This window comes from Chionomys nivalis, chromosome 14 (genome assembly GCF_950005125.1).
Source record: "Chionomys nivalis chromosome 14, mChiNiv1.1, whole genome shotgun sequence".
Taxonomy (NCBI): domain Eukaryota; kingdom Metazoa; phylum Chordata; class Mammalia; order Rodentia; family Cricetidae; genus Chionomys; species Chionomys nivalis.
The window spans coordinates 70227015-70246291 of record NC_080099.1 but is presented as its reverse complement, the minus strand read 5'-3'; the positions used below and the strand labels follow the sequence as shown (position 1 = coordinate 70246291).

The window sequence follows — 19277 nt, the reverse complement described above, 5'->3', positions numbered from 1 at the left end:
ACAATAAGTAACTTTCCAGTGAATTATAGCCTCAGCCTAATATTTTTATATCTAAAATCCAAACCTTGTTTAAGACAGAAATTGCGTGAATATTTTCTCTCCTTTCTTGAATCGACGTTGAAACAGAGAGAAGCTTCGTAAAATGACAAGCTTGAGTTTGCAGGCCAAAGGTGTACGGCGACACGCGTCCAGGCCCAGGTCTGTGGTGCCCCCGGAAGCCAAGCGCCACCAAGTCCCCAAACACCCCTTCCGTTTCAGCTACAGAGCCCCCGCCCCCTGCCCAATTGTCTGCTGCGGTCCTGCTAGATTTGAAAGGCGACTGGTGGGGTGGCCCGGCCCAAATACATGAGCGGGGGGGGGGGGGGGGGGGGGGCAGGCAATGCCCCAGAGCCTGCTCTCTTTCGGAGGTAGGAATAAGGTTCGCTCTGAGGGCTTGCTCCTCAGAGCGAAATAGTTCTGTGCGAAAAGGTTTCGTTGAAGATTAGCAAAACTGGGAAGGGAAGACAGGAGAGGCAAAAGAAAAGGAATGGAAAAGAAAGAGAAACAAAACATAACAACGCAAAAAAAAAAAAAACCATAAAAACACTTAAACTTCTAGGAGTTATTTGGGACATGATGGGGACCATCTCCAGACCTTGGGATTCCCCCTAGTTTGGAATGCTTTCTGTTCCCTCAGCACCCTAGATCCTGCTGGCCTTCTATTCCCCAGGAGTGACTAGCCCGAGGCCGGGGGGGGGGGGGGGGGGACGGTTTTTAAACGTGCCTTTGCCGCAAGGGTGTCCTTGCCAGAGTCCATGAGTCCGAAAGTAGCAAACTGGAGTGAGTTTCCAAGCAGCTCAGGTCTTGTTTTAGCCAGCCGATCTGGTTAAACAGTTTGATTTTTACATTAGCTGACATGAGAAATTATTTCTCTAACCTATTTCTCGTTCGGAAAGCCAATTTTTCTTTTTCTGTGTTTCTTTCTTTCTCTTTTCTTTTTCTTCCTTTCTTTTTTTTTTGAAAGTGAATTTTGTGGCCACGAGAGGAAAAACAATGATCTATCTTCCTCCTTTGTTTGGGGAAACTACTAAAATGTTTGGAAATGTGGAGGATAGAATTGAGGGCCCGTACCCGAGCCCCTAGAACCCGAACGTTGTCGAATCTGTCAATATGGTTCGGGCCCTTCACCTCTGTCCCAGAGGCGCCAGGGGTAGTATGCTCCCTAGGCTCAGCTGCCTAGCGGCTTTCCGGAAAGCAAATCAGTGTGTGTGTGTGTGTGTGGGGGGGGGGGGGTTGGTGGAGGTGGGGGGTGTTACATTGTACTAGATAATTTATGCAGGGCAACCCCGAACTTTCAAATAAAAATATAAAATAAAATAAAACCCGGGACAAGAATCAAGCTTGTGCCCACTCTAAGTGACTCGGTCTCACTTAGCCCTGAAGGCCGTTCACAGCCACCACGCCAAATTTACTTAGATAAATCATTATTTTTAGCAAAAATGAATTGTAAAAATTGCTTGGAAGAGCAAACTTGAGACGTTATTTCTGAACAGCTAAACTCAAAGGAAAAAGGCTGTCCAGAGTTAATGAATAGCTTACAAATGAGCTTTGTAGAACCCAGTCCGCTTTAAAATTTGCTCAGAACAACCCAAAGCAAGCCTCTGGAACCTGTGGTGGGATTTGGCCCGTGCCTTGCCAGTCTCTTGTAGTACCTTTTGACCCCGTGCGGGTTAACATTCAAAACCTCCGAGCCTAGTCCAGCCGCTAGCGTCTCCATTCCAGAGTTTTCTATCTCTCAGCCTTTTAGTCCCAGTGACGGGGGTGGGGTGGGGGTGGGGGTGTAAAAAGTGACGCAGTTAGACGAGAACGGTCACTAGCAGATTTAAAATTCGAAGTGTTTGGCCGAAATTTTCAGTAAGAAATGAAAACGCAAAATTCTCGTTAACTTCCTGAATTAGGAGTTCTCCTCCTCCTCCCCAGCAAGTTCTGACCCCAACCCTTCTCTGCTAGCGCACAGGTACAGTTCAAGAAAAGAACCCCTTCCCAACGAGGTCTTACACCCTCTCGAAATCGTATTTCACAGCGCACCCGTGACTCGATGTTCAGCTCTGCTTGGATCCCTCTCCTTTCTCTAATCGGAAAAATAACGAAAATAAATATCAAACGAAACTAAAACGACAAAAGCAAAGCAGTTCGAACGCTTTCAGAGAGATCTATAGACAGCGTTTACTTTGATTTACCTGGGGTGTGTGTGTGTAAAAATCCATTTCCATAAGGGAGCTCCTCCTGTCCAATTCCCTTTCCACAATCTTCCCGCGTCCAAGTTGTCGGAAGAAATCCTTTTTGTGAGTGTGTGTAAAAATCCATTTCCATAAGGGAGCTCCTCCTGTCCAATTCCCTTTCCACAATCTTCCAGTGTCCAGCTTGTCGGAAGAAATCCTTTTTGTGAGCCCGAAGGAATAAGACGTTTATCACGGCTGCTGCCTGGGGACCAACAGTGCGTGACTCGCTGCTGACAGATCCACACTGATAACCCCGCCAGTGTTCGTTTCCAGTCCTTGGCCCGCTAAGGGCCGTATCAGTTTGTACACAGTTGTGATAACCGTTTGGAGGTAGCTACTAAGGGGTGTGTGTGAGAGAGACTTGGGGGTGGAGAAACGGTGTTCCTCTCTGGGTCCCAGAAAGGTACCCTGCTCCTTCCCAACGTGTTGTCTTTGAGTAACCTCAAGTCCAGGGAAAACTCAGAGCGAACGCGACAACCACTCTGGTGTCCATGGACACGACAGTGTTTTCATCCCGTGGCGGTCCCCGCACCTCATAGGTTTAACCTTTCGGTTCACCACAACCCAAAAGTTAGCTGGAGAATGTCGTCCTGAACTCTACGAAACCTCCCAGGAATTTAGTGTACGCTTTAAGAGCAGGGACTAGGTAGGAGTGTGCACAAGGTCACCTTTCCCAGATGACACCCTGGATCCCAAACGGTCCCCACTACATGAGCATCCCGAAATAGGGTCGGGAAAGTTTAAGGTTGGTCACTAGCAACTACGCACGGGGAGGAGGGGTTTAATTTGGAAGTGGGGGGGGGATAGGAAGGCCAGTTGGGCACTTTCCCCACTGACTTTAGGGGCGCGCTGATCTAGGAGGTGGCGCGCCTGTCAGCAGCGGCGGTCAGTGAGGGGCTACAAAGACTCAGCTCCTCCCATGCCTAGTTTTCCTCCCCCTTCTGGCCCGGGTGTGACCTGTGTGTGTGTGTGTGTGTGTGTGTGTGTGTGTAAAACTGGGGACCCGAGGATGTGTTCCACCACTGAATGAATATGGGTCGCCGGGCAAGTTGGGCGTGCAGTTGCCTCCACCACCCGCTGGTGTCCCCGAGTTGGGCGCCCCCTTGGTGGACTTGCCTCGCTCTGGGGACAGGGCTAGTTGCTCAGTCCACGCCCGCAGGCTGCCTAGCACTTATTGTCTGCTAAGGCTGCGCACTCCCCTCCTCCTCCCCGTCTCCTCCCCACCCGCTTTTTCCTCCTCCCCCCCCCCCCTCGATCCCTCCTCCCTCTTTTCACCTCCACACCCAGCAGCTCGTAGAGAGCAGGTCCGACCCACACACAGCCTGGCACCCTTCGGCGAGCGCTGTTTGTTTAGGGCTCGGTGAGTCCAATCAGGAACGCAGGCTGCAGTTTTCCGGCAGAGCAGTAAGAGGCGCCTCCTCTCTCCTTTTTATTCGCCAGCAACCACTCGCAGACCCCGGACTCGCGCTCTCCCGCCGGCGCCCTCAGCCTCTTTCCGCGCTCGGGAGCACTCTCCTCCGCCGCTGCCGTTCTTCACGCACGTCGCTCGCCCGAGGTTCGGCTGCTTCCTCTTTTGTTTACCCCCCCCCCCCTTCCTTCCAACCCTACCAGTCGCAGGCCCTAGGGCCTCCAGCACTCCCGGCCTTTCTCTGGCCGTGATCGCCTCCGAGGGTGTTCCCCTCCTTGACTCCCGGAGGATTGCCGGGACTCCCAGGTTCCCGGGATACCGCGGACCAGACCCCCCCCCACCCCCCGTGCTTATCTGCCCGCAGCCTTATCTCCCGAGTTATCTCAGCGCCAAGGGGCGGGAGCCCGTAGTCCAGTGGGCAGAGAAACATCTTTCTTGCCATCTTGCCCTAGTCTGTGCGTAGGCATTAATTTTAGTGTGGTTATCTCCGATGAGCCGAAGTGATTTGGAAAAGCAGCCGGGTAGAGGCCGGCCTGGCTTCCCACCCCCTTCAAGTCTCCCTGTCATTCTTCCTGCTCTCCCCTTAGGGGTGGCCACGGCTTTGGGGCGGGCTCACCCCCTCCCCTCCTGTGTTTCCCCCTCCTTTCCTCTGCGCTCTGCTCCACCCTGCTATGTCCAATTCCGGAACGGTCTGGCTTTTCCCCTCTGGTTGACCACGGGGTGGGCCGGGGGTGGCCTGGCCGGCGTGAGTGCTCGGACTTTGTGGTAGTGACGCGGTCCGTGTCTAAGGTGTGCGGTCGGTCGGCCTGGACGCGGTTGGGTACGAGGCTTTGCTGGGTGGGTTTCCCACACTACTTTCCGGGCTCCTGCGTCTGCCTTGGCGTCCCACGTTCTCTGGACTGGTGGCTTTTTCTAGAGCTCGCGTTGGATTTGGTCAGCGAGGTCCGGGAAGCTCTGAGAAAAAGCGGCGGTTTCGTTTTCGGGGACAGGTTGCCTTTGCTAGCTATTTTCATGCGCGGAACTCTTTCACAGGCGTCCTAGGAGAGGGGCACCTACCAGAAGGCAGGATGAGACAGCATTGACACACATGAAATTTTTTCGTGTCATTGATCATGAGTTAGCCAAGCTGGGGCAGAAGGAAAACCTCGGTCAGCTTCGTGGTTACTCCCGGGATGTGGCGCGCCTTACAGAGGAAGGATGCTATCGAGTGGTGGGCTGGGAGGGCGCGAGGACACGCGTCCTGGGTGACGGAGAAGGGCACAATGGTCGTCGAGAACCCTGTGGCTGCTACGCAGATTTGGTTTCCCGTTTTCTAACCCCCTCAAACACGGGGCAGATGCAGGATCATTAAGGGATGCCCTAAGCTGGGAGAGGGAGTGGAGCGTGTTGGTAGACTGTCCACGCTTTTGGTAAACCCACTTTATCTACAGTCTTCCTGTCTTGTTCCTCAATCCCACCTCAGGAACCAAAAGTCAGATTGGAGCAGCGCCGGACAGTGGATGGCCTTGACTGACGGCGGCTGGTGCCTGCCAAAGCGTTTCGGGGCCGCTGCTGCGGACGCCGGCGACTCTGGGGCCTTTCCAGCGCGGGAGCTCTCCTCCCCGCCATCCCCGATCTCTTCCTCGTCCTCCTCCTGCTCCCGGGGCGGGGATCGTGGTCCCTGCGGCGCCAGCAACTGCAGGACGCCGCAGCTCGACACCGAGGCGGTGGCGGGACCTCCGGGCCGCTCGCTGTTGCTCAGCCCCTACGCCTCGCACCCCTTCGCGACTGCCCACGGACCTTCGGCGCCCGGGGTCCCTGGCCCCGGGAACGCCCTGTCGAGTTGGGAGGACTTGTTGCTCTTCACTGACCTAGACCAGGCCGCTACCGCCAGCAAGCTGTTGTGGTCCAGTCGGGGCGCCAAGCTGAGCCCCTTCGCGACCGAGCAACCCGAGGAAATGTACCAGACCCTCGCCGCCCTGTCCAGCCAGGGGCCGGCCGCTTACGACGGCGCGCCCGGCGGATTCGTGCATTCTGCGGCTGCCGCGGCGGCGGCTGCGGCTGCGGCCAGCTCTCCGGTCTACGTCCCCACCACGCGAGTGGGTTCCATGCTGCCCGGCCTGCCATACCTGCAGGGAGCGGGAAGCGGGCCCAGCAACCACGCGGGCGGCGCGGGAGCTCACCCGGGCTGGCCCCAGGCCTCCGCCGACAGTCCCCCGTATGGCGGGGGCGGCACAGCCGGCGGCGGGACAGCGGGGCCAGGAGGTGCGAGCTCGGCCGCCGCGCACGCCTCGGCGCGCTTCCCCTACTCGCCCAGCCCGCCCATAGCCAACGGCGCCGCGCGGGACCCAGGGGGCTACGTGGCTGCGGGCAGCGCGGGCACCGGCAGCATGAGTGGTGGCAGCAGCAGCCTGGCGGCCATGGGCGGCCGGGAGCACCAGTATAGTTCGCTGTCCGCGGCGCGGCCGCTGAACGGGACGTACCATCACCATCATCACCATCACCCGACTTACTCGCCCTACATGGGTGCACCGTTGACTCCCGCCTGGCCAGCTGGACCCTTCGAAACTCCGGTGCTGCACAGCTTACAGAGCCGCGCCGGAGCCCCGCTTCCGGTGCCGCGAGGCCCCAGCGCAGGTAAGGATCGCGCCGCTGTGTGGGGGAGCGGGCCAGGGACGTCGGGCGCAGGAGCGTGTGAAGCAGCTGTTTACCAGAGGTCCACCTGGCTCCAGCAAAGATTTTGTAAATCAGTGGCAGCATACTCAAGCTAGCAGTTGACGGTGTGGGGATACTTTTGTTCAGGAAAGAGTGAATGCACATCTATTATCTCAGGTCTTGGGGGTGGGATGGGGTGCACGGGGCGGGGGAAGCTTCTTGAGTAAAGACCGGACAATTGAGAAAACATGCCCTTTAGTTTGAGAGATCTGTGGGGTCAGAGCTCCACATATATCCTGTCTGGTTTGGGTGAGTGAGATTCCAGGGGTAGCGTTTGGAATATTGGGTTCTTGATTAGGTAGTCTCTTCATTATTCAGTGCCTATGTGAGGAGCTTCTTTGGACGAGAGTATTTAAATAGGACACCCAAAGCCTCAAGATCTAGGCCTCGGTTCCCTCAAGCAACGGGGGAGGGGAGGGGGAGATGAGAAGAGACCTAGGTCAGCCAGCCTTGACATTATTCCTAAGGATAGTTGGTGCAGGCTTGGCATCTGCTGGGTGGGACTGGGTATGCAGCTCCCCTTGGCCAGATGGGCCGAGTTACACCACCCTCTTCAGTGCCAGGGACTATGGTCAACTACTTTAGAGAGACCTTATTTTGGAAATGGTCCCGCTGTTAGCAAGGGCAGGTACGAGGCAGCCTTGTTTTCTTCCTCGGCCACCTTTTTTAAAGCCCCCGAGTTCACCCGTAAATCTTCCTCCCGGGCTTTCACTCACTTAACTACTTTTTCTATCAGAAAAAAATGCAATGTTTTTGAGGGCAGATAGTCGGTCTTAGGAGGAACAGAGGATACTGCTTCAAAGAATCTTTGCATACTGGGAGCCCCTCTCCACTTTGGTTTAGGGACAGTCCTTTCAGGGCACCTCATGTGTTAGACTGAATGGGGGTTTCTCAGCTTGTGCTCAGTAAGTCTAGTGGCTCCCAAAGGAGAACCTGATCTGAACAGGGCCTCAGTGGTCACATTGGGAAAGGCCAAGAGACAGGGTATTTCAGCCCCCAACCCCCTTACTCCTGTGCCTTTCCTGCCTGGCTAGAAAAGAGCCTTAGGGAGGATCCTGTTTATGTGCCCCTGTGGCTTGGGGTGTTTAACTCCCGAGGGTAGAGACTGGGAAACTAAAATTTTTCAAAGAATGAGAAGGGAGTTGTGACTTGGGTGTGGCGCTTTTGTCAGGGGTGAGTTTGTGGGGGCTGGGTGCCTTCTGTTTGAGGCCACCCCTCTGCCCTGCCTGTTGTTTGAACACACGGTAACATTCTCTATAAATTCCTTTTCTCTAGGCCTGTGCCACCTCACTTGACTGAGATAGCTTGCACAGAGACAGAATCCTATCTCTAGATGTTGAGAGCAGTGAACCCCTTTGAGAAATGCAGTCACAGGCACCACAGAAGTGTCTTGGCTTTGAAATTAGCCTCTATTTTCCTAGATTACTCCCCCACCCGTCTCAGAGCGTTGCAGAGTACGGGAAAATCTGTAGACTTAAGCAGTTCTTAAAAAGGGGTTGGAGTGAAGGCCGACATACAGGTTTTGCAGTCTGCTAAGAAAAGAAGCAGCAACCAAGGCAGAGCTGGATAGAAGGGTGGCCTCGAGTTTGATCACAGAGGCATTGCTGGGTCCTCACCTTGATACCCCTCTGCCAGGATCTCCCTGTGTAGCTCTTGGCTGGCTGGCCTTGAATTTGCTACCATCTTCCTGTGTCCACATTTATTATTATAATGATAATGATAATGATAATAATAATAATAATAATATCATCATCATCATTCACATTTGGATGTCAGTCTCGCAGTTGAGTTTTCTTGCATGCCTGCTTCGTACCCTTTCCCTACTGCCTGGTGGCTAGATCTGAAGTAGTTCACACTGAGATGAGCCCAGGTCCTCACAGCCCCATCCCTGGACTTCTTTAAGCTCCTACTGAGCACCATTCCTTGGTGAGTCCAGTCACCACACCTGATTAGAGTCTGTCACTTCCCAGGAGCTCCCCAAGGGACCACTTAGGATAGAGGTGCCAACCTCCAGTGCAATCAGGTTTTATGGTTACAGTGTATTTTCTTTCGTCATTTTAGAATTATTGCTGTCTGGGCCTTGCTGAGAGGCAGAAAAGGAACTACAATTTTTTTTATTATTTAGTTAAATTCCTAGAACTTGAAATTTTATCTCTGGGTCTCCAGAGGCCTATGTTCTACCTAGGGCATCCACACATCTCTAGGGAGACTTTTTATTGTTCCTAGCCCAGTGAATGAGGCCAGACCTGGGGCCGGGTTTTTCCAGGGAATGCCCCACTCTAGAAGAGGGGCTGGCTCTCTTATAGGTAACATTTTAAAGTCAACAGCAAAGACAAATGCCTTGTTTAACTTCAGTGTCCTTGAAGTCCTGAGTATTTTACTGATTACCGTGGTCAATAGTGGCTTTTAGGGCGGAGAAGAATAAATCTTTGTGATGTGTTTTAAGTTCCAGTGTCCCCAGGATAACTTTGAACTCACTTGTGTGGGATGTTAGTTTCCTTTACATCTAAGATATAACTCTAGAAATGAAGGACACTCTTTTTTGGTAAGGTCAAAATTAATGGTAAAAGCATTTTAATGCTAAAACCACATTTAGATATCCCTACCACATTACTGACTAGACAAACTATGAACATCAGGGGAGTGGGGCGCATAGCGCTATGCTGGCAGGATACTCTTCAAATAAAAGGCCAAAGCACAGTGTTTATTCACCTTTATAAGTGACTCAACTGCTTCTCGGAGAATGTCCAAGCCCTGTAGCAGAAAGGGCTCCACATAGCCATATCCGTTTGTGTGATAGCGTTCAGCTTTAGAGAACTGAAGTTCTTTCACGCTTTACCCCCTTGAGGAGAATAGCAGATGCTATCATTTCTGTTAATTAAGATTATTTCAATTAGTTTTTAATTAGCCTTAGCTTAATTTCAAATTCCAAAAGTAACCACATGATCTGAAAAGATGGAAACCTATATTTAAAATACATGTTTAAAATATGCAGTCTGCTAAGAAGAACCATAGAACCAAAGAAGAATCATATTTAAAATAGATTTTAGATAGAAATCAGAATATTTCAGTGTTAGATCCTCATGGCATGAAAAGAAAATGTATTCTCCGTGCTTAATAACCTGCCTTTCCTCTCCCCAAGAAAAGCCTTTATTTTCTTATTTATAATTATAATTAATCAATATAAGCGCTAATAGCAGTATTTTAAATATGTTTTTTAATGGAAGAAAAGACATGTAAGACGAAGTGTGATGGGCACAAAAATACTTTAAAATTGCTTGATAACAATAAACGGGCAGTGAGTCCTGGATATTTGTGGGTTTTAGGGGAGGTCAGCAATCAGTGATTGTTGCAAAGCTTGCTTGGGTTTGATAAGTTGCATTTTATAATTAGGACGACCTCAGTTTTACCTTAGACAGCCCGGGAAGAGCAGTAAGGCAACTCAAGTGATCTTCTCCCGGTCACCTCATTCTCAGGGCCTCTGACTTCACTGGGGTTTCTACTGGCTCCACCGTGGGTGGGGGTGGGGACGGACCCTGGAGTGTGGGACAAGGCCAGAACTTGGTGCCTTGGGGAGCCTGGGGTACGCCTCAAACTTCTGATCACCCATCTGAGGCGGGCGACCTCACTGGTCTCTGGTTCTCGATCTCCCCACAGATCTGCTGGAGGATCTGTCCGAAAGTCGCGAGTGCGTGAACTGCGGCTCCATCCAGACGCCGCTGTGGCGACGAGATGGTACAGGCCACTACCTGTGCAATGCGTGCGGCCTTTACAGCAAGATGAACGGCCTCAGTCGGCCCCTCATCAAGCCGCAGAAGCGCGTGGTGAGTGTCACCGCAGGGCGTGGACCTGCTATACCTCCACTTTCCCCTTCTCCGCACCCCCGCCCCCATGCCCTCTCGCCAGAACCCCTTAGAGGAAGACAGGTCTTTCCAAGGGGCAAAAAAGAAAAGTGTGGCTGGTAGCAGTCTCCCTTCCGCTCCCTCCCTGTACCAGGTATTGAAAAACACAAGGCAAACTAGTGTCTGCTGCTGAATCGCATCTTCAGCTGCTGTGCTGCCTCTTTTTGTTTTATAATTTTTAAAAAGTACAGATACATATTTACCTTGAGATACTCTTAGCCTGTGTACATAACGGATACTCAAACTGTGGCTGCAGGTAACGTCCTCAGTAGGCAAGGGAAGATCGGCTTTGTGTTCTCAGGCTGATTTCAATGCCTAAATGGTCAGACGGAAGCCCCACTCTTCCGGGGTCAGCACAGCCTACCTCTCTGGGGCAGCTGCTTTTTCTTGGAGAGCCCTGTTGAGTTCCGATTCTTGACTTTTAAATTGCTCTGAGTATGGCGAACATTAGTTATTTTGAAATCTGACTATTGCAGAGAACGGCACAGAACTTGAACGTCTCAAATTGTAAATGTTCACCAACTCAAACATTTACCATCTTTTAAAATAAGTATGGGGAATCCTCAATTTCTCTGCGATTAAGCTCGTGTAGTAGCCATTTGTTAGGACATTTAAAGCTGAAATGAAAAAGAACACTTTCTTGAGCTGCACCTTAATACTAACCTTTTCTAGTCCCAACTGACGGTGTTCTAAATGCCATTTAAAGTAGATGCTTTGCAATTAGATGCCAGACATCTTAAGGACCCAGGTAATTTATTTAATTGTTATACCCTAATTAGCAGAACAAATGCTATACATGTTGTTTGTGTTAACTAGATTAGAGCAAAATTGCGTCAGAACCTAAGTCTGACACCTTAAGAAGAGGCAATTAGTTTTATGATTGTTTTGTTTTTAATGCATTTAAAATAAAGTAGCTAAGGTTAATTTAAAGGGAATGTGCTTTACGTGGTACAATTTCTCCAGTTTAGGGTTTTCTTTAAAGGGTATCCTTAAATTTAGAGTGTGACCAACTCACCAGCTTTTGTAATCCTTATGTATTTTATTAAAAAGAAAGTAGTCAGAAACTATTCCATGGAAGTTCTTGCTTTCATTTAAAGCACGAACAATGAAAGATTACTTTCTGGAGGGAAAACTTTGTTCTTGTGGAGCTCTAGCTGAGCTCTGAAAGGTAACATTGTTTTTCAAAACTGGGCAAAAACTTGGTGGAGGAGTAGTAGCTTTTTAGGTTCTTGTTGAATTACAAATTTGATCAACTAGGCACTGTATTTTGATAGCACCATTTATTTCATGCACTTACCAGTAAAACTTGTTATCCACAAGAAAAAACAAATGTCTGTGAATCAATTACTTTTCTTTCTGTGGCAGGTGTCTTGGCAGTAACCAAGGTCAGTCAATAGGCTTTGGGAATGAGTTATAAATGATACCAATTGTAGGGCGTGTCACTATCAATTAGTTCTCCTTGTGGGCTTATAGCTTTGGTAGATCTGGCTTAGTTCTCAGAAACAGAGTATTGAACTCCAGTTTGTTAAGCCAGCAGGACAGAGCCAGTCACCCAATCGCCGTGAATTTGAACTTGTAATAAGAGGTTTATGGTGTAGCTTGAATTCCTTGTCAGTGAAGAACAGAACCGAGGTTGCTGTTAGCAGGCGGTTTATAGCTCACCCACCTTCATTTCACATCTTTATGGAGACTGCCTTCACTTGTGATCTGCAGTTGACGATCATAAAGCTCTTTGTTGGAATGGCAAATTCTGATAACAATTTGCTCCATGCTGGCTCTAAATTCCACTGGAGACTGTCATAAATGACCTGTTCATAAAGCAGTCATACTGCCCCCTTCACTAATTTCATGTTTATGTAGAGAAACCCCAAAGAAGGGGGAGAGAAAAGTCTCTGCCGGAGTGTAAGGTTTTGCTAATATTTTTGTTGTTGTTTTAGCAAAGCTATTTGTTGAGTAGTTCTATCAGCCAAATATTCTGAATTCTGAGAATTAGTAGTTCCGAATTCTTAGGAATGTTGTAGGGGTTCATGAAAGTGTCTCTGATTTTATAGAATAGGTGTGAGCTATAGATGCAAAATCCTGTTTTATTAATTTTATTTATCTTAAAAAAAAACTTGGAATCCCGATTCTCTGACCCATGAATATCCAGTGCACACCCAACATCTTTTTTCTTTATAAAATGGATTGTTATTTTTCTCAAATGAACCGAACCTGGGAACCTTTGGAGTTCTATCACCTAAAATTTGCTTTGATTCCCATATTTTTGCTTAATATAGATAAGCATATATATACTAATATGTATTAACTATGTATAAGATGTGGTATTGGTACAACTTGTTTTTCGTAATTTTTAAACAATTTATACTGGGTAATCTAAAAAAATCATATTTTGTCTTTCTGAGAGAGGGTTCCATTGTTTCCATCCCTTCCACAAGCTTATGTAGGGTATGGAGGAAATATATTTCTTCAAGAATGTTAGGGCCATAAAGGGTAGCATTAGCCGGGGGCTCCCCTGGCGATACCAGTTAACTATTTATATGAAAAATCACCATATACAAAAGAGCGTTAATATTAAAAGAATGTTGTCAAATGTGCTTGACTCTTGTGAAACAGACACAACAATTCAGGCACCAGAACAACAGTTACAGGTAAAGATCCTCAGCTTTTCTTTCTCACTCTTCTTTTTTTTCTATTGTTCCTATTTTTTCTTTTAGACAGGGTTTCTCTGTGTAGCCCAGGCTGGCCTAGAACTCAGAGATTGCCTCTGCTTCCCCGGTGCTGCCACCGGCCTGGTTCTCACTCATCTTTTTATGGTTTCTGGTTGATTTTTCTCTACATGTGCCTGGAAAATAGATGTAGCTATCACCAGTTCTTAGACAACCAAAGCCATTGAGCACACTGGTGGCTCTGATTGTGTTTTGTGACTCACATCTCATATTGTGACAACCGAGCAGGCTGCAGGGGGTTGTATTTTTTGGTGTGTTCTAGAATTGAGCTCTGTTTGGGGCAATTTTCAGGAAATCTAAATTTGTCAGCAACAGTGGGTGGAAACCTGAATTCTTGGAGGAGCAGGCCACCATGGAAACGTGTGATGCTGGGACAACTTTGCTTCAAGGTTATCTGACAACTCTTAGTAGCAGGCGAGGGGAGAGAGACTCACCTGTGGGATCAAGCACACTATGCAGACCTCAAGATTTCTGGTCCAGAAACGTCTGCCTCATTACACTTCAGATTTTGTTCTGAAGGGACATTTCATGTATAACTAACTGGAAATATTAAAATATGCAAAGTCGTATTTCTCTGCTTAGTGTCTTCCACACTGTTTTCTAGCCCTCGTCGCGGCGACTTGGACTGTCCTGTGCCAACTGTCATACCACAACCACCACCTTATGGCGCAGAAACGCCGAGGGCGAGCCCGTGTGCAATGCTTGTGGACTCTATATGAAGCTCCATGGGGTATGCCGTGTGTTCTGTTTATGAGCGCATACACTTAGTACCTAAACAGTATATTTTCAATTATAAGGCAGAGGAAAAAGCAAATTAAAAAAGGGTTAAAAAAGATCTGAAAGTGAAGAACTGAGCGTATTGTGTGTGCGCCGCCTTGAACCACAGCTGCTATGTGAGCTGCTTATTTCAGCCACTGAGGGGCCGAGAGATAACACAACCAACTAATCTGACACTGACATTTTTGGTGAAAACATCCCTATTTTAGAAATGTCAGCAAGCATGAGCCAGGTGTGGTAATGCATGCCTTCAACCCAGACGGCCAGGGCTATACAGACAAGCCTCATATCAAGAAGAAAAAACAGAAATGTAAAATTAACAACAAAATAATGATCACTATAGACCTTCAGCTTTAAGAAATTTGACAAAGACTTTTGTCTGAAGAAGTTATCTTTGATATCTTCAGTCAGAGTCTATACTTCATTAAAGGACTGTAGAGGTTTTTATAAATCTCAATTTTTGGCTTGTTTTTGAGACAAGGTCTCATTCTATAGCCTAGGCTGATGACCTCAAACGCAAAGCCCAGGGCGCTGCATCCCCTGCCTTAGCCTTCTGAATGTCGATGTCCCCCACATCAGCCAGCAGTCTGGCTAATAATGGTTGGTTCAGTCTTACAAAGGCAATAACCTGTGTTTTAGGGAGAAGGTATTTAATCTCTTTATTTAAAAGATATTAAAAGTAAATATTCATACAATAAATAATTGTCTCTAAAATTAAAATGTTTTTTCAGATAATAACCGTAAGGTTGAAAAGATTAAATTGTCCATGGTAAACTACATTATTTTCCCCTGAAAGAATCTTTATTTTGGGGGAAAAGGTAAATCTCTATGCATTTAGAATAGATATAATATTTATATATATTAATAAATATCTACATATCTAGTTAGGATGAAATTTACACCAAAGTCTTTAATTCGTTTAAAGCTGGATAATGTGGCTCCGTGTGCTTTCTTAGCACACCCGATTCCACAGTACTGAGAAATGGATGGCTAGTGTCTGGCGGGACTGGAGATGGAACCCATTCTGCCACTGTTGAGTGAAGGCTTTGAGTACCAAAATCATATCTTGTCTGTTTCCTTCAGTATTTATGTGGATATTTTTCAGGTGCCTCGACCACTTGCTATGAAAAAAGAAGGAATTCAAACCAGGAAACGAAAACCTAAAAACATAAATAAGTCCAAAGCTTGCTCTGGTGAGTGTAATAAAATTCCATTTTATCTGGAAAGTGTTTTCCAGCTTAGACAGCAGAGGTAGATGTACTCACAGCTCGTCTCTTGCAGGTAACAGCAGTAACTCTGTCCCTATGACTCCAACTTCTTCCTCTTCTAATTCAGATGACTGCACCAAAACCACTTCTCCTTCAGCACAACCAGCTGCCTCAGGGGTGAGTGCGAGCTGCTCGGGCTGCCTGAGCAGACTGCTCTGTCTCAAATTGTTTTAAATTTTATCTTATCAGCAGTATAATCATCTGAACCAACAGTTTAGTGAATTGCTACCTAATAGTTTTTAGAGGAAATTATATTTGAATGTCAACAAAATGGCAAACTTTACAAAAGATGCAGATTGATTGTATTCACCTTCCTGCTCCCACAGTTTTGTTTTGAGAGAGTCTCCCCCCCCAAATCTCTCCCCCCCCCCCCCCCCCCCGCCACTGTCCTGGAACTCTTTGTAGACCAGGTTGGCCTCGAACTCATAGATCTACTTGCCTTTACCTCCTGAGTGCTGGGATTTAAGATGTGTACCTCCACCGCCCAGCTACATTTCCTTCCTTCCTCCCTCTTCCCCCAGCCAGAGTCACTATGTATTCCGAAGGTGAATTAAAAAAATTTACAGGGACGTCTGTCTATCAGCTCCAGTTTTGCTTTCTCAGATCTGCACAAAGCAAAGGTCATGGCTATTGTTCCCACTGTCCTTCCTGTAACCTGTGCCCTCTTCCTGGGAGTCCTTGCCACCTCCCAGTGGTCACTGATTCTGAAGGGTTATTTCAGCACAGTGACATACATGATGCTTGCCGGGGTCTCTCACTGTGGTGAGAACTTGGTTTTACCTAGAGCATTTCCCCACTTTAACGTCTCTCTGGCCTCCCTCAGCCTGAGTTCCACCAAAGTCCCCCACCCCCCAGGCAAGATACACTAGGTGATTGCCATCGCGGTTGAGACACACCCCCAGCCCTAAGGCGAGACCCTAAAGTTGTGCACAGCCAAGATTCTTCCCTAGACTAGACTAGGAGCTTGTTTAGCTAGTAATTATTGGCTATATTTAATTTGGCCCTGGGTTGTTTAGGGTACTTCAAAATACTACAGATTTCTAAGCCACACCCTGGAGTTTTTTTAGTCAAAATTTCTGGGTGTGGGGCCTAGGAATTTGTGTTTCCATACAATAGCTGGAGGCCAAACCGAAAGTGCTGCCCTGCAGGGTTTAGGAACTGCAAACAGGCTTTCTGTCTCAAGCCCAAATTAACATATTTAAGACAGTACTCCATATCATTTCTCTCTGAACCAAATTCCTTTAATGAAAACATTTAAATGACCATTTTTCTACGAGACTGTCAGAGATTAGGGAAGTTGTAACTGGCACGTGATGCATTCCTAGAAATGTCTGCTGAACGAACGCGGTGCTGTCACTGAGATGAGGAAGCTTTTACATTGTTTTTATATTTGAGGCTGGGTCTCAGACCTGTGTGGCACAGAACCAAGCTTCATCAAAGTGGGTCCTCTTGCTTCTGCCTGTGTTGGAAACACAGGCAGGCACCAGTGCTGCTCAGCCTTCTAGCAGGTTCTGTTTATTGCAAATGTTAGCTTAAAAACTATTTTGAACCCCTGTCAGTATGAACGGTAATGTGTACACATGCCTGTGCGCGTGATTGCATGCCTTTGTGTGTGTCTCTAGTATTGCATGTATGCCTGATATATGTGTAGAATATTCATGTGTCCAGATGTATGCATCTCACCATATACAAGTGGAAATCAGAAGACAGTGGAGTCTGTTTGTTCTTTTTCATGTGGGTTAGAGGGTAGAATTCAGGTAGCCAGGCTCTCAGCAGGCACCTTTTTCTGCGGAACCATCTCTGGCTCCTGTATAAATTAAATTGGAGTGTTGTATGCCACCCCAAACGTCTGAAGTGGTAATTAGATTTTGTTATTTGTTGGGAAATGACAGGTTAAGATTATTTCCGCTCCTCTTACTATCCCAATCCTACTATGTAGCTAAATGAGGCAAAATGATTTGTTTTTTTCTGGGGTATAAAGGAACAGCCAGGTTTGGGGCCACTGTCTGTGTCTTGTCTCCGTCAACTACAGGCTACTGTGAAGACAGTGTCCAGTCTCAATGTTAATGTGGAGGCTTCTGCGTTTGCCTGGGGAATGGTGCTATGGTAAATGGAGTCAGGTTTGTTCTTGTGCTTCTGTGATGTAAAAATTCTAAATTGCTCTTAATAAATCCAATCTGTTGGAAAGAACAAGAAGCTGGGAAAGGAGCCTAATGTGTCTGGGTGAGAATCCCAGGAACTGTGGGCTGGTTCTAGGCTTGCTGTTAGTGCCTTGGGCCCTTCAGGGAGAGATCAACATCGGACTAGAGACCAGGAGGCTGAGTGGCAAGGGTTTGTAGTGGGGGCTCCGGAGAGGCCTTTTACAAGGCTGTAGACTTGCAAGCTTTGAGCCCCGAAACCTCTATGTCGGGGAGCTGCTTGGTGCCACTTACCATCTGCCCTTGGTGGCCTTGCTTCCTCACTCGAATCCTGGCCAGCCTCCTTCGGAGAGTACCAAGCTGCCGTCTAGATGAGCAGGCATTTTTTTTTGCGTGGCAACTCCACCATAGCTGTCCCCATAAGTTGCTCGTGACTTGACTGTGAGGAGGGCTCGTTCTGGCCCCTTGGTTCCTCAGCACTTTGCAGTGCCTTCTCTGGCTGCACTGAACCTCTGGGCAGAGTGAGTGGTCAGTGTGACAGCTGTGTAGAAGATGCTGGGAGTCAGGTGTGAGCAACTGGCAGGGAGCTGTGCTGACAGAAACGTGTCTTCCCCTTCTGGGCCGCAGTGTCTGCTGGTGAGCAGTTACCTCCAGTCTATGAAATACTTTAGTTGAAGAAAACGTGAGATTCCTGTATAAGGTTGTTTGGCGTTACATGCGATGTCTTCATTGGCTTAGGGTTCAAATCTCCAAAGAGTGGGTGACCCCCACTGATTTTCCATTGCTGCCTGTGGTCATGTGTGTAGTAAGATTCGCTGTGTGCTGGTGGTAGGGGTGACGAAAGAACTGGACTGAAAGGAGGGCGATCTCAGGTGCCATCTCCATAGATGGGGGCCTGGGGCCACAGTCGCTCTGCTGAGAGGTGGAAAGGATGCATCTGCCTTTCTTTAGTGCCTAGGAGCTACCAGGAAGTCAAACACTGCCCCAGGCTGCAGCACCTCCATCCACCCCATCTTAGGAAATCAGTGGCGGCAGAACTGGTGGCATTTCTAGCTGACTTCTTGCCTGTGGACCATTTACACGAGCACCAGATTCCTGGATTCTTTTGGCCAAAGAATCCTGGGACCAAGGGACTCAAGGGACAGTGAGATATTCTTGTCTACTGCTGTAAGCATGAGCCAGATCCCAGACCCTTTCCTAGCGGCACTGGGTGTGGGAGTCCTCTCGTTCACTCTTTCTGTGCCACTTAATTTAATTTATTGTTAGTGTATTTCTGTTGTGTGTACGTAGGCCACCATGAGCAGAGCACAATTTTGGGAAGTCAGTTCTCTCCACTGTGAATTCTCAAGATCACACTAGGTGGTTTTCCAGCTGGCCATCTTACTGCCCATCCTTTACTGTTTTATTATTTTTTGGTACCCTTGTGGATGCTAGGGAATGTCCCCAACTCTTTTAAAATGTAGTTAGTTTTTACAAATTTTTATTTTTTACTGAGGCAAGGCCTCATTGTATAGCCCTGGCTGTCTTGGAACTCCTTCTGTAGACTGGGATGGCCTTACACTAGCCGAGATCCACCTGCCTCTACTTTCCAAGTGCTGGGATTAAAGGTGTGGATCACCATGTCTGGCCTTTAAAATGTGCTTAAATTTTGGAATCTTACTAAGTTGCCAGGCTGGCCCTGAGCTCTACATATATCCCAGGAGAGCCTCCTGAGTGCCACCATTCCTGACTAGAACAGAGCTATCTTCTGCCATGCTCCAATGGTTCATTTTGTTGGTTCACTTTTTAATTTGTGTTTTAATGAGCCCTTTGCCAATTGGGCAATGGTGGTGTAGAAGCAGGTGGAACTCTGTGAGTTCATGGTCAGCCTAGTTTACAAGAGTTAGTTGCGGGACAGGCTCCAAAGCTACAGAGAAACCTTGTCTCGAAAAACTTGAAAAAAAAAAAAAAAAAAGAGAGCCCTTTGTCTGGGAGAATAAGAGACTTTTGGTGAGTCATTCAGTCATAACCTGGTCACTTCATGACTCAGTTTCTCCTGTGGGAAGCTGTATGCTGTACTGGTGCGGGGTGCATGGTGGTCACTCCATGACTCAGTTTCTCCTG

At 48.0% G+C, this 19277-nt stretch overlaps 1 protein-coding gene across 1 annotated transcript in view; it reads left to right on the top strand.

The window, feature by feature from the left end:
- Positions 1-3593: 3593 nt before the first annotated feature.
- Positions 3594-19277, top strand: part of Gata6 (GATA binding protein 6) — a 32697-nt gene continuing 17013 nt past the window's right edge. The window contains exons 1-6 of the mRNA XM_057788798.1: positions 3594-3816; positions 5132-6285; positions 10021-10187; positions 13596-13721; positions 14874-14961; positions 15050-15153. Of these exons, the coding sequence (XP_057644781.1) occupies positions 5169-6285; positions 10021-10187; positions 13596-13721; positions 14874-14961; positions 15050-15153 (1602 nt within the window). The 5' untranslated portion in view covers positions 3594-3816; positions 5132-5168. The remainder of the gene's footprint in view (positions 3817-5131; positions 6286-10020; positions 10188-13595; positions 13722-14873; positions 14962-15049; positions 15154-19277) is intronic.